At 47.2% G+C, this 14,275-nt stretch overlaps 3 protein-coding genes across 7 annotated transcripts in view; 1 reads left to right on the top strand and 2 right to left on the bottom strand.

The window, feature by feature from the left end:
• Positions 1-120: 120 nt before the first annotated feature.
• vti1b (vesicle transport through interaction with t-SNAREs 1B) lies at positions 121-3,816 on the bottom strand. The gene is made up of 6 exons (XM_030356898.1): positions 3,548-3,816; positions 3,383-3,441; positions 2,994-3,191; positions 1,942-2,115; positions 1,377-1,438; positions 121-1,040 (listed from the first exon to the last, which is right to left on the bottom strand). The coding sequence occupies exons 1-6, from the start codon at positions 3,642-3,644 to the stop codon at positions 950-952; spliced, it is 681 nt and encodes a 226-aa protein (XP_030212758.1). The 5' UTR covers positions 3,645-3,816; the 3' UTR covers positions 121-949.
• Positions 3,817-4,190: 374 nt separating this feature from the next.
• rdh12 (retinol dehydrogenase 12) lies at positions 4,191-9,630 on the top strand. 2 transcript variants are annotated; one of them, XM_030356893.1, is made up of 7 exons: positions 4,191-4,426; positions 5,078-5,193; positions 5,487-5,642; positions 6,217-6,321; positions 7,180-7,389; positions 7,596-7,785; positions 8,381-9,630. In XM_030356893.1, exons 1-7 carry the CDS (start codon positions 4,353-4,355, stop codon positions 8,481-8,483), a joined length of 954 nt encoding a protein of 317 aa, XP_030212753.1. In that variant the 5' UTR covers positions 4,191-4,352; the 3' UTR covers positions 8,484-9,630. The 2 variants fall into 2 exon arrangements, with proteins under 2 accessions (XP_030212753.1, XP_030212752.1); XM_030356892.1 differs by having other exon boundaries at positions 4,192-4,426; positions 5,075-5,193.
• A 351-nt stretch (positions 9,631-9,981) lies between these two features.
• zfyve26 (zinc finger, FYVE domain containing 26) overlaps positions 9,982-14,275 on the bottom strand; it is a 49,945-nt gene continuing 45,651 nt past the window's right edge. For all 4 annotated transcript variants that reach the window (XM_030356814.1, XM_030356815.1, XM_030356816.1 and 1 more), the window contains exons 40-43: positions 14,071-14,130; positions 13,704-13,886; positions 12,983-13,033; positions 9,982-11,973 (exon numbers count right to left, since the gene is read on the bottom strand). In XM_030356814.1, the coding sequence (XP_030212674.1) occupies positions 11,761-11,973; positions 12,983-13,033; positions 13,704-13,886; positions 14,071-14,130 (507 nt within the window). In that variant the 3' untranslated portion in view covers positions 9,982-11,760. The remainder of the gene's footprint in view (positions 11,974-12,982; positions 13,034-13,703; positions 13,887-14,070; positions 14,131-14,275) is intronic.

Raw genomic sequence — 14,275 nt, 5'->3', positions numbered from 1 at the left:
CAGAACCTCTCAGGACCATGAGGCCTGTGACCACGCCTACTTCCTGTGAATTCCAGTCGCTTGTGCCAGACGCGGTACTCAAGTGTTTTTACGGCCTTGGCTTGAAAAACTTCCGCTGACCCGAGCTGATAAGAGTTTATTTTTATGGCACTGATGTAAATGAAGAAAAACAACCGTTTATAGTTAGCTCTGATAGTGGTGACCTTTAGCTTTAATACTACACCGTTTGGGAAGACAACAGAAAGAAAACCAAACTGTTTTTTTTCTTTTTACACTTTCATGCGACACAGCCGTTATGGCAGTAACAGCAACCATAGAAACGCAATGTGTTTTGTCATTTTTACAAGAATATTATTATTAGTATTTGTTCACATTAAAATGTTATTTTCACCTGGATCTCCGGATCACATTACCCAGGACTAATGGAGTCCTCCTGCCGACTCCCATGGAGTCAGTCCAGCAGCAACGAGCCGACAGACAGCATCCAGACGCATCATAAACCTCTGCGCCAAAAACGGCTGAAAGTGAAACCGTGGGGCTGGTGTTTGCTCTGGATGTGTGAGCCCAAACACATTTCAGCTTAAGAGGCACAGAACCGCCAAGTCCAGATGAAACAGGTCATCTCATCCGGTTTCCTTTAGTGTCCCCAAGTGTGCTTTTGGTTTGGTCCAGTTTCAACAACAGTGTCCGTAACAATAATTCTAAAACAAGTGGTCCACAAGGAGCAGAGGAAGGAATAGAGAACCTCCTTCTAGAGGACAGTCCCGTTCGGCCAGAGTCCACCTCCAACCTCGTCCATCAGTCTCTACGTTCAACTGAGGTGGAGGAGAGGTCAGCGGCGAGGAGTCAGGACAGGGAGGAGGAAAGACAGGCTGGGGTCCCCTGGAGCTGCTTCCTCATCCATCTGCTCTTCCTCCACCTGCTGCTCCTCCTCCTCCTGCTCCTCCTCTTACCTGAAGAACTTAAAATAGACCACAGCTCCAAGGACTCCCAACTCCATCAGGATGATGACGGCTAGCAGCAGCTTATTGGTCATCAGCCTGAGGACACGAGCCAATCGGAGAAGACAGTTCAAGTCTATGTTAAAATCAGTTAGTCACTAGGGAGGTGAGGAACTGAGTGACGTGGTGACTTCACGCTGATGTTAGGGTCAGGGAAATTCCAATTCACCATTTAATTCAAATACAATTTAGAAATGCAATAGATAAAACCACTAAATTATAATTGTAGCATGGGTCAACGTAAAGTGAGTTTCTGTAACTTTGCCGTAATGGTCATTTGACCACCGAGCGACAAACACATGAGACCACAGGATGGCAGAGAGTAATAAAAGATGTTCATGGAGATGAGGATGGAACTGAGGACCCAAGACGTACCTCCGGGACATGGCGCGGAGAATCTTCCGGCTTTTACTGAGATGTTCACCGGTGTTGACCAACTACAAGGTGGAAGACAGAGGCAAAGAAACATCAGACCTACACAATCAAAGTGTTGAGTTTGATACCAAATACCTTCAGCCTCCACCTGTTGGCCTAGAGCATGATGCTCCCCGACTCCTGCTCCTCAGTCACAGTAGGGCTGTGCATTTAATCAAATTTAAATTACGATTTCAATTTTTTTTTTTGGCCAAAATTATCGAGTTGAAAATATATATATTTTTTTTATCATTTGCATTTATCTTAAAGGCATATTTATTTTATTCATTAAATGTTTTATAGAAAATTCTCAGTAACAAAGTGTTTTTTTGGAGAGAAATGCTGAATAAATGCATCATGTTTTCAAACTCAAAAATAATCGTCAGAATAATCGTGATTTAAATATTGACCCAAATAATCGTGATTATGATTTTTTTTTTTTCCATAATCGATTAGCCCTCTATCACAGGGAGAAGGCGCAATCCCACGCTTTGGAGAAGCGTCTACCCCACAGGGGGAGACTCACCCGGTTCCGGCTGCGCTCCAGCTGCTCCCGCTGCCCCCCCAGCTCCTCGATGATCTCCGTGCCGATGTGGTCCGTCTCCGTGGCGATGCGCTGGCTGCGCTCGATGCTCTGGGTGGCGCTGCTCAGAGACTCTTGGCCCTGGAGGAGCAGAGAGCGCTGGGCCTGGAGATAGGTCTGGAACCAGAGGAGAGGGGAGACCCCCGGACCACACAGGTGGAGGTGAGGAGCTCTCATTAACGCACTATACTTATACAGTATATACAGTGTGGTCAATGCTAAATGGACTGCATTTATAAAGCGCTTCATGGGACCAGAGGCCACCCAAAGCGCTTTACCACATTGCCTAACATTCACCCATTCATACACACATCGATGGCGGTGTCAGCCATGCAAGGCGACAGCCAGCTTGTCGAGAGAAGTCAGGGTACGGTGCCTTGCTCAAGGACACCTCGACACTCGGCTAGGGAGGAGGAGACAGGGATCGAACTAGCAAACATGCGGTTACCAGCCAACCCGCTCTACCTCCCGAGCTACTGCAGGCCCGATGAGGAGCTGCCAGTATACTGATATATACAGTATGTTATACATATGAAAGCAGGCAGAAAGGGACGAGCTATGTGGACATATTGCTCTGGTGTGCATTTAGAAAACACAAATATTTTTTTTGATGTTTGCTTGGATTGTTCTAAACATAATTTAGGTAGGCTGATTGGATAACAGTGTCTGAATCGTGAATGACGACCTAGATTAAGGTCCGTTGTTTTTTTGTTTCCCATCAGTTGGTTACATGCAACACCTTGATCTTCCAGTCATCAAAAATTATTCGGTGGTTGGCCATCAGTTCTGTAGTTCTGTGATATAACCCGATCTCGGAACTAGATATTTTGTAAAAAGTCTGTCAGTTGGAAATCTTTAGAAGAACTTACATTTACCATACTCTGAAACTAACTGAAAACATGAGGAAGGAATGAGACAGACCCAGACCCTGCCAGCCAGGCAATACAACTCCTGATCTCAGCCTAAAGCCACCAACATAGTCCTGGGTCACTCACGCTTTGCTGATTCTGCGACGAATAGATGCCCTGGTGACCGCCTTCCGTTGGTCGAGCGGAAGAGCCGATGCCTAGTTCCGAGCTGGCCATCTCTCTCTGCAGCTTGCCAAGGTCTCGGCGGTGGAGCCGCAGCTTGGTGGACATGGCGCTCCTGTAGGCGGCCGGGGCTGTCCGCAGCTCCGCGTCCATGCCTTGCAACTGCAGGAGGACGAGAGCAAAGACTCCCGTTGATTTCATCATTATGCGCCGACCACTTAAGATGGGAGATCGTCGACCACAACCCAGTATTTACAAGTCAACAAAAAGGCTTTCGTAAGCGTAACCATTTGAAACACCAAAGATTTATTCGGTTTGGAGAATACACATTTAGAAGGGGAGTAGCACCCTACCACTTCTTCGGCCTCTCCGTGCCTTTCATCGAATGATCTCTGCAACCTCTTTCTCTCTTCTGTGAATATGGGAGAAATCGTGCAAAGTTATACATTAAAACAGTAATCCCTGGCTCCCGGTTAACACGGAGTGACATGAGAAGAAGAAGGCCAATGGTCGTTTACCTCCCTGGCATCGCTGTGCTTTATCCGGCAGGAGCCGGAGCTCCTCGTACAGCGAGTTGTAGATCTCGTGCAACTTTTCAAACTCTTCCGATGACATTTTGTCTTCCCTTAAGCAGCTGTTTATCTGAGAATAAAACCGTGTTATAGCGACGGTAAGCGGATAATTATCTTCTAAATCCCCTTTAGGTTCGGGGTTTGTTGACAGATCCTGAGCACCCGAGTCTTTTCCGCATATCGGGTCCTCGTGATCGAGTCACGTGACACGTTGTTGTTAAGCGTTGAACTTACGTTAAAAATGTTTTTTTGCGTATGGGTAAAAATAATATGACGGCTAATTTTTTTTATACATTTTAATGACCTCACTCACGTTTTTTAAATGAAAAACATAATATAAATATATATATTTAAAAACAGCATTTAACAGACAGCTTGTCTCGGTGCTTTGTGGTAGATGTAGGTTACAACCAAATTAAATGTTTTATTTACGTAACATCTCTGAGATTGCGTGAAATACGTTACAATGACATAACGTGGATGAACACAAACGGGTTAAATCAGAAAACGAATTAAACAAAGTTGAACGGACCACAATCCGGCGGTATCGTCAAAGGGTCAACACTGACCTGGTCTCGCGAGACTCCACCATCTCGCGTGTTCACGTCCTGTTACATTACTAAACCTTAAAATGAGGATGGTCTCAGGGGGCTGACAACACTGCCCGACTCCTCCGAGCCACCGAGACCAGCTTCATGCCCCAGCTTCAGCTGCTCTGCGACCCGCAGCTCCGTGACAGCCAACCAGGAAAATGATCCTCTTATTAATCGTCGCCTGCCTTGGAATAACGACGCTATTGACATTTCTATTTGCACCCTTCATCAGGTAAAGCGCGCCGTTACACACGCTGCTGTCATCGTCTTATATTATATATATATGTGCAAATGATATGTATATTTTCTTTAATACAGGGTCAATAGCGTATTTGCATGGATGCACGGACGGTAGCGTTACGGACTTGGCCAGCGGCACCACAATGTGTTCATGTTTCAATATGAATGCGGGGGAGCGGTGTCCTAAATCTATGTCTCTCTGGGAAACTCAGCGCAGCTTTTATTGTGTCCACTTTTTTTATTGCTGTTAAAATGTTGATCGGTCATTTAACCTGACCCGAATCGGCGAGAAAGTTTGGGTATTTTTCTCCAGCAGCAGCTCGGTCGTGGGCGGAGTTGGACCGGTTATGTAGCAGACATTACGCCAGGTGATTGGGTATCGCTCGGCTGTGTGTGTAGTGGCGTGGGTCGTACGACTCGACGTTCTAGCATAATCATTAACCAGATCCATGGGATGTGTGAGGAATAGGCCACATACTGTATCCACGCGTTGACGTGTGCATGACGTAGGCCTGCATGCCCCATTATATTCCTGCCAACTCATTTGCAGGAATACTACTCAAGCAGTAGGTTTGCATAATAGGAAGATGTGCTTCTTCAATGATCTTTCTAATCATAATACTCCCTAACTTTGGGCCAGGAGCTATGCGGCCGGTGGGGTGTGTAGGTCTGAAGCCCGGTTGGACGGGAAAACCGTGCTGATCACCGGCGCCAACACCGGGATCGGCAAGGAGACCGCTCTCGACCTGGCGGGAAGAGGTGATGGCCTTTACATTCTCCCGGGGTTTTCTGGCTTCTGCCAACTGTTGAAAAATAATCCCCCAGAGTATTTCTAATTACCTTCAAATGTCCTCTCAAACTGATCGGTTTCATAAGTAAAACGGGTAACCGGTCCCTTATTTTTCATCCAGCCCCTCGTTTAATCAAAACAATTAAACTGATTGACTTTTTAATTGACCACCAACGTAAGCTATACCTGCGGTCAGGAAATCCCCTGTAGTTCTCCATGGAAACCAAAGACGTTACTACGGTAACGCGGTCCCTCTGTCCAGGTGCGCGGGTGATCATCGCTTGTCGGAACATGACGAAGGGTGCCAAGGCGCTGGCCAGCATACAGGCCGCGTGCCCCGGTGCCCAGGTCGAGGTTCGCGAGCTGGACCTGGCTGACACCTCCTCCATACGGGCCTTCGCTCAAAAGTTCCTCCAAGGTTTGGCTTTTGATTGGTTGGCTCTTGATTGGTTGGCTCTTGATGGGTTGGCTCTTGGGGCCGGCCCAATAACACCATTTCAGGATTCGGTTTTCATGTTTTACGTAAATCTGGAAAAAAAGATCATGCAAAAACAATATAAATATAATATATATATATTACTTCAAAATTCTGCAGTAAAAGTAAAAATAAAATTGGAGAATAGACCATTTAGAACTATATTACAAAGGTTTCATCTGATAATATTTGAAGTAAATCTTTAATGTTATCCATACAGAGTCAGCGCACATTTGATAATACTAAGGATGTTCATAGAACCAAGTGTCAGGCACTAACATTTGTTAGGTTAACCCATTCTCCGTATACAGCAAAGATAGCTAGGATAAGATGCTACACAATGCTTATTACATTATACAGTATATTGAGTGTAATTCCATGAGTATTGAGTGTTACGTTAGAGTACTGGGACGAGCTCAGTAACCAAACTAAAGTCCTGAACGTACGGACGGGTCAGACCAACCGTCCAGTGTTGGTGAGGGTCCCAGCAATTCTGTTAAATAGTTTTCTGTTCCAGAGGTGAGCCAGCTGCACATCCTGATCAACAACGCTGGGGTGATGATGTGTCCCTACATGAAGACCATCGACGGGTTCGAGATGCAGATCGGTGTCAACCACCTCGGTGAGAGAGTGAGAGAGAGAGAGAATGCAAAGACACAGCCAGAAGAGCGAGAGATAGCGAGACCGAGAGGCTGACGGAGACCCAGGAGACAGAGAAAGAGAGAATGCAAAGATAAGAGCCAGAAGAGTGAGCAGAGCGAGAGAGCGCGTGAGCGAGCTAGGTCTCTATAGCGATGCATGGAGGAGCTGAGAGATGCAGTCATGCATGCATTAAAAGACGGATGCAGGGGATGGATGTATAAATAGATGGATGGAGAATATGAGTTACGACGGGGCTAGGTAGACGGTAGTAGATGTAGTTAGCTTAGTACACAAACCTTTAGGAAGGGTCTGTGATGTTTACTGGATCCGGTTTGAAGTGAGCCTGCTCCGAGGTAGGGACACAAAGGTTTGATTCATTGGGGTGGGACAGGATTGGAATCAAACATATGGCAAGTTATAATCCAGATAGGGTGAGTCATCGATGTACATCTCGGACGCACCACGCCGGTGTTTCTCTCGGTCGGCTTGTTGTAAATCCAGAAGGAACCCTCCGTCTCCCCAAGTTTACCATAATTAAATCATATGCATTATGATAGTGCCGTTACCAGGGAAACCACAGGGGAAACAAACACAGACTTAGCCGAGTTGAAACAGACTACCAAAAGGCCAATTTACACGCGACTTAGTACAAGGCTAGTAGTAGTAGCGGTTAGGGGTTCAACTCCCAGCCAAAAGGTTGTTGGTTCGATTCGCAAACCCCGCAGCATAATCTGTAGGCATCCTGAAGCAAGAGGCCCCCCCTTACCTGAACAGAAAACCCCCTGTTGGATGAAGGTGACTCCTAACAACTCACCGTGTTGTGACCCCCATGTGACAGGTCACTTCCTGTTGACCTCTCTGCTGATCGGCCTGCTGAAGCGCAGTGGGCCGGCGCGCGTGGTGGTGGTCTCGTCGATGGCCCACAACTTCGGCTGGATCCGTTTCCACGACCTCCACAGCCAGGGCAGCTACAACAGCGGCCTGGCTTACTGCCAGAGCAAGCTAGCCAACGTGCTGTTCACCCGCGAGCTAGCGCGCAGACTTAAAGGTACTCCCATAGCACACCTAGACATGGCACCTTTAAACAAGCTTCTCGCCTACCACACCCGTCAACTGCCTCACGCACACAAACATTGAACAATGATAATATATATATCTCGGAAATGGGTAGCCCCGGGGGCACACCCAGTAGAGCACACTCTTTTGGCGCGGACCGGACTCTCTGGCCAACAACCGTTGTGTTTTCCTCCACAGGTACGAACGTGACGGTGAACTCGCTGCACCCGGGCACGGTCAACTCTGAGCTGACCAGACACTCGACCCTGATGACCATCCTCTTCACGGTCAGCTCCATCTTCCTCAAGACCCCCCAGGAGGGCGCGCAGACCTCCGTCTACTGCGCCGTGGCGGAGGAGCTCCACGCCATCTCGGGCAAGCACTTCAGGTCAGCCGCCGACCGGGGGCAATGGGCCAACCTTCATGGATGTCTTGACTTGTGGGCTAGGCTAATGGCTAACTGTTATGGATGACTCAAGCTTTAGGGCTATGCTAATGCTAACTGTTACGGACGACTCTAGCTTGTGGCCTAGGCTAACTGTTACGGATTACTCAAGCTTTAAGGCTAACTGTTAAGGATGACTCAAGCTTGTGGCCTAGGCTAATGGCTAACTGTTACGGATGACTCAAGCTTTTAGGCTAATGGCTAACTGTTACGGATGACTCAAGCTTTTAGGCCAATGGCTAACTGTTATGGATGGCTAAAGCTTGCGTGCTAGGCTAATGGTTAGCCGTTATATTATTATTTAAAAACATCAATAAAAAAACTAAATCGGTTTATTAGCCTACAGCTCGATAAGGCATCATTAGCAGTTAGCATTAGCTTTATCATTGCCCTCAATCCGTTACAGTGTCAAAGGGTCAAACAATCCCTAACCCTAGCCCCCCAAAAGAGCAAGGAAGATCTCCCTTAACGATCAAGGAAGGAACCTTGAGAAGGAGGGCAGCGTTGATGACTAACTCCTCCTCCTCGTGGGTTTCAGTGACTGCTCCCCTGCCTTCGTGGCTCCCCAGGGCCGGAGCGAGGAGACGGCCAGGAGGCTGTGGGACGCCAGCTGTGAGAACCTGGGCATTGAGTGGGATTGATGATGGATATCTGTTGAAACCGCCATCACCCTCCTCCTTAGCCCCCTCCTTCACCCTTCATCGGCCATCTTGGTTCTAAAGGTTAAGGCTTCGTTATGGCTCCAAGTGGACGCAACGCAATGACCACGCAGCCGTGAACCTGTTTTTGGTTCCGCTTTCGGTTTACTTTGAGGTGTACGTTAGCGGAACAATCACAGCTGCTTCTCCTCGACACAAGGTTACACTTTTTGGGATGCGCACGTCAGGCCCTTGCGGTGGACGCAAGGAGGGTCCGCAAACCCACTGGCATTGCGTCACCATGGAACCATAACTAAGCCTTACTAAGCTGGTTGCGGAATGCAGAGTTCCAAAATGTCATCGGGTCGAATAAGGCCCACGTCGTTAGTTTCGTGCTTATGAGAGTTCAGCCGCTGGGTACTATGGCGACAGGAGTACCATGCCCATAATGTGAAGATTTTTGTAATAATGAAGTTATAATAACATAACAATGTATTTTTGTGGGGGAGATGCCATGACTTGCGGTGTGCAAAGTTATGAAGTTAAGTGCAACTTCAGATGTATATCTTTTGTGACGATGTGAATCCGATATGGTGGAGTTGGTGTAGGATACTGTGTGGTGGTCAAACCAGGGTTAACACCAAGCCTATTCATTACATTTCCTTTTTAAAACTTTATTTGTTTCTTAAAGTTCCTCCAGACTCGGTAGCCACAGCACACCGTTTAGTACCGGCTTTTTAGAAAAAGGAAATACAAGAGACATTCTTATGGTTTCCTTAACCAAGAAATATAAAACATCATTGTCAATGTAGATCATTGACAATGTTGATGGATTATATAGACAGGGAGAGTTCCCATAGTTTAAAACGAAAATAAGAAGCAGGCCCTTGCAAAAAATCCAAAACAGGACCATTTTGAGTTTTCAGGTTACTGGAGGAAATCTTCATTCCAAGGTTTTAATATTTACAGTTTTTGTTTTCTATACAGACTTATGTTGGACTTTTCAGCATTCACCACAAGCACAGCTGCCAAACTTTTTACAGACGCTGGTGTTTTATATACTAGATGTACATGCCTTTTACTAGACCAACATTCATGTTCAGAGTTGAATGTTTACATTTGATGTAAATAAACAGATCTGTTGCTTAAAGTGTATCTTTATTTCTTGAACTTGAGACGAATTACAGTTTTGATTTGATGCAAATCAGGATAACGGGAGCAGGACAGAAATCGGACAATTTACGATTTTCTTGGCTGTTATAAAAAAACCAACCTCTTGCTTTCAAAAGTAGATGTGTTACTATTGGTTTGAATGTTATGCCCCGCCCACTTGGACACAAAATGTAAATTTTTAGAGAAGGAGCAAATGGAAAATTGTGAGGTTGTTTTAAAGCTGTGGTTTCAACAATGTGAAATGAATGGTACATGACTAATGTATATGTATTCTGGAAACAAGAACTGGTTAAATAATGTAATAGTGGACCGACAAATAGCACAACTGTCGTGGTTTCTACAAGACCGATTTTATTCCATAGGACATTGTAAACATTACAATTATTGTTAACATTTTCAAATGGCTGACAGGAGGCCAAAAATAAAAATATTTATTACAGTTTATTTAATGATATATATTTACAATTGTTGGGAAAACAGTCAGTATTCATATCATCAGAAGTGTCATCCACGCAGTGATGAAAATCAAAACAAATCAACCTACTTATTATTTGCGTCCAAGCAACTATTAAAGTGCGGCAGTGGTGAGCAAACGGTCCATAATAAGCAAGTGGGCCGCCCTTTTCTCAAATTTCGGACCCTTTAGCACTTAATCACAGCAACGAGAGATTTAATTTGGTAAGCCGAGATTCACAAAGAGGCAACTGTTTAAAACTTCTAACAAATGTCTGAACTTCACCTCACATGACAAAAAGAGAACGAAAGGCATCCGTCTCTTCTCCCGCTCAATAGCTCTCGAGATAACAAAGCTAACGGCAGTTGTAGCAGTAACTTTATAGATTGTCCTGATAAAAAAAATGTGAATATTGTAGGTACAAAGCAGTTGGAAAAGAGGTTTTGGGGAGCAAATCGGCACAGTGACGGGTACTTAAACAGGTAAACATGAAAGTTTACATTTTATCATTTATCGCACACAACATGAATCCCTTTTTAGAGAAAAGGCTTGTCACATTTCATGTGTTTAGCAGTTGACCGACTCGCACATGGATTTAGTTTTATACTGACCTTATTTATTCCCTAATGTGCTGATTAATCTGCTGACGTACATTAAACTGATTACTAAAATATGTATATACACAAAACTACGACGGCGATCGTTGTTTGACAGCTGGCACAATTTAGCTAGCTTAATTGAGCTAGATTGAATCTCAGGAAATTTCTCTAAAGGTTCCCTTTAAGTATCCTACAGTTGAAAAAAACACACATTCACGTTGATCATCCTCTGCATTCTGACAGTTCCCCAAATACTGAAGTCATGATTCACTCTTCATAAGAGAAGCCATGGAAATAAGAAACGTTTAGCAACACGCAACCAATTTTGCTACCTAAGGGGTGTGTGTGTGTGTGTGTGTGTGTGTGTGTGTGTGTGTGTGTGTGTGTGTGTGTGTGTGTGTGTGTGTGTGCGCGCGCTTCACAGCCGGTTCCAAACTCCACTCAAATTAAAAAACACCATCGCCAAGAAGGCCCAGAATAACAGAACACAAAATGGAGGACGAGCTGCAGCCCTTTACAACAAGGACCTCAGCAGCGTTCTTTACTCTCCTCAAGGCAATAATTATATCTTCCCTTTTTGGCTGAGGTAGGCGGGGAAATACTTGTTGTGGGTCGAAGCGACACCTGTGGATACAGCCGCTCTCCCACTTAGCGGCTCTTGTCGTCGAGTGGTTGTGGAAAGAAAAAAAAAACGGTACCAGCTGACGAGAAGGAACCAGCAGAATATAGGGTTGGAACGGGATCCGGAAGAAACTAAAGCACAGTGGTGAAGGCTCCGAGGGAACCTTCAGCTTGAAGGCACCCTGCAGAACGCCCATGGGGTCTGGGTGTAGAACCACCGAGACCCGCTGGCGGGACCCAGCGGGGTTCCTGCCGCCCCGCAGTGAGAGGTCGGCGCGGCGTGGGCTGCGGACGCTCGCTGGCCGCGTCGCGTTGTGAAATCTACGCTCTCCATAAATATCCTAAACATCTTCAAAACTCACCCCGCCATGTGTGCTTGTGTATCTCCCCTACACTCTACTACACATTAAGAGTTCCCACTTTAAAAGCGCACTTATCTGGCGTTGGGTCGGTTCTGCCGTTGCTGGGGGCTTTTGTTTTGGTGCTCCGAGAGCCAGCGGTCGCAGATGTTCCGCATGACCGAGTCCGAGGCGCCCTCGGCGGCCTGCATCACCTCCTGCACCCGGGGGCGGGCCTGTCCCGGGTCCAGCTTCACCGCCTGCAGGTAGGCCTGCCGCAGCCGCCCGCACAGCAGGTGGGCCTTGACCTGGAGAGACACGAGGCCCAGCGCTCAGAGACACTCTGTGATACTGTTAGGCTTCAGACATTAGCAATCAAACTGGGCTACAGCCCCCTGCAGCAGGGGGCTGTAGCCCAGTTTGATTGCTAATGTCTGAAGCCTAACAGTAGGCATCCTTGAGCAAGACGACCACGACATCAGCAATCAAACCCGGATAAAACGATCAATCGGATGGGAGATGAATACCACTGTCCTCGATGTGTCTACCGTACTCCTTTGAATGTTTTTTGTGTTATTAATAACCTTGCTATTCTGGTGCAACAGATTCCTACAGCTACTCTGCCCTCTGTTCAGTTGTGTCTCCAGAAACGAGGTCGTGAAGCTCTTGGAAGTTTCACAGAGCTTCTGTGGATCGTGCTGGGGCCGTTTGTCTAAACCGTCACGCGTCTGTCTCTGGAGGAACGCGCCGTCTGCTGCATGACTCAGCAGAGACTACAACGCAGATCCAATCTTCACAGTCTGACCGGAGCCAGACCTGGTCCCAGAGACCCACCGGGGCCTCTGTAGAGGTTGAGGGGGCCAAACCTCGTCCCAGAGACCCACCGGGTCCTTTGTAGGGGGTGAGGGGGCGTCCGGGGACCGAGCTGTGTTTCCCTGCATGATGAGGACAGTCTGACCAAGGCTCCCCTCCAGGAGGACAGGAAGTGAAAAACTTAGCCGCACTGTGCTGCTGTTTCTTCGCGGTACGTCCGTGCTACATAATGTTGATTCTGAGGTTTTTCAGGAACATTTGGGACCAGCCATAGTTGAAACAAACCAGGCTTTTCTTTGTTCTTTTTCGATAAAACGGATAGAATATGGGCCTTCTGGCTACATCAAACCGAGTTATCTGTGACTGACTGCATAATGTTAGAAGCCGTAGAAAATGAAGGGAATGAGAATTACTCGGAATCGGACTATGACTGAAACGGTTTCAATCTAATTATGTCACAAGGTCTCAGTTTTCATCCCTGACGTGATCTGAATAAAGTCTTACCTTGTTCTCCGGGCTCTTGATTTCAGAGATGAGAACTTCCAACTCCTTGGCCTGGAAATAGAAAAAGACCAGTTTATTGTCAGACCAGAAGTTAAAAGGTTACAGGTCACTTATGTCTAAGGTCTGTTTGATCGGCCTTCTTCACCAAGCGGCCATCGCAAACCGGGTCGGGGAACTGGAAGCGTAATTTCCCGTATTTTCCGTTTACGACAACGGGGCAATAACGAGTTTCTGAACCCGGAATAGCGATGACAGAGTCGGCTATTCCATCCATGTCAAACAGAAGTTTCCAAATCGCGATTGGGAAATCGCGAGCAACTGACAACACAGCGTTTGCTCATTGGTCTCGCCTCCGGTTCTGAAAAACAAAACACCACGCCCGTTTCCTGCTGACGGGTCGAGCAGGAAATGGGAGGGGTTTTGCTTTGATTTTGAGAACCGGAGGCAAGCAAGACTACTAGCCTCGGTTCTCAAAAACAAAACAAAACACCATGCCCGTTTCCTGCTCTGGATATCTGTGGTGATCTGGGCTCTGATCCGGGCTCTGATCCGGGCTCTGATCCGGGCTGTGATCCGGGCTGTGATCCGGGCTGTGATCACGTGATGGGGGGCCATAATGGGGCAGTGAACACATGATGGGGGGCTGTAATGGGGCCGTGATGGGGGGGGGGGGGTGCGTCTCCCTATTCACGTGTCCCCTGGTAAAGACCGGGCCACTCACGTCGGCGGGGGGCTTCTCGGCCACCGACAGGCAGCTGAGGACGATGGCGTCGCCGTCGTTCTTGGTGGCCGTCCCCGACTCGCCCACGCACTTCAGCAGCTGTCGGATGGCCGCGTACTGCCGCTGCCGCGCCAGCCGCTGGCCCGCACGCACGTACACCGCCTGGGCGTCCAGCTGGAAGTCCTGGAGGGACGGGGAGGGAGAGAGGGAGGGAGGCAGGAAGGGGTGAAAGGAGGGAGGAAGGGAGGAAGGAAGGAGGTAGGAAGGGGGAAAGTTGGATTCCTTGACGGTTAATTGTTTTTTTCATTGATGGTTTGATTGATGTTTTATTGGCTGTTTCATTGATCCATTGATGTTTAATTGGTACCTGGATGATTCTGTAGACGATGCCAAAGCCTTCCTCAATGTTCTTACCGCCCAGCATCACCTGGAAACACTCAGCAGGTGAGTCACGGCCCACAGTGATGAAACACACACACACACACACACACACACACACACACACACACACACACACACACGGACCTGTCTGAAACTAAGTCGCAGTACTTGGTGTAGAAGTACTCATTTAA

The sequence above is a fragment of the Gadus morhua genome, chromosome 5, assembly GCF_902167405.1.
Source record: "Gadus morhua chromosome 5, gadMor3.0, whole genome shotgun sequence".
Classification (NCBI taxonomy): domain Eukaryota; kingdom Metazoa; phylum Chordata; class Actinopteri; order Gadiformes; family Gadidae; genus Gadus; species Gadus morhua.
This window is presented reverse-complemented; position numbering and strand designations above follow the sequence as displayed.

Coding starts and splice junctions, on each gene's coding strand:
- vti1b (XM_030356898.1), bottom strand. CDS start 3,644: ATGTCATCGGAAGAGTTTGAAAAGTTGCACGAGATCTACAACTCGCTG. Junction 2,116..2,993: donor CGTCGCAGAATCAGCAAAGC/GTGAGTGACCCA, acceptor CTCTGGTTCCAG/ACCTATCTCCAGGCCCAGCG. Junction 1,041..1,376: donor CTCCGCGCCATGTCCCGGAG/GTACGTCTTGGG, acceptor TCGTGTCCTCAG/GCTGATGACCAATAAGCTGC.
- rdh12 (XM_030356892.1), top strand. CDS start 4,353: ATGATCCTCTTATTAATCGTCGCCTGCCTTGGAATAACGACGCTATTG. Junction 4,427..5,074: donor CTATTTGCACCCTTCATCAG/GTAAAGCGCGCC, acceptor ACTTTGGGCCAG/GAGCTATGCGGCCGGTGGGG. Junction 5,643..6,216: donor CGCTCAAAAGTTCCTCCAAG/GTTTGGCTTTTG, acceptor TTTCTGTTCCAG/AGGTGAGCCAGCTGCACATC.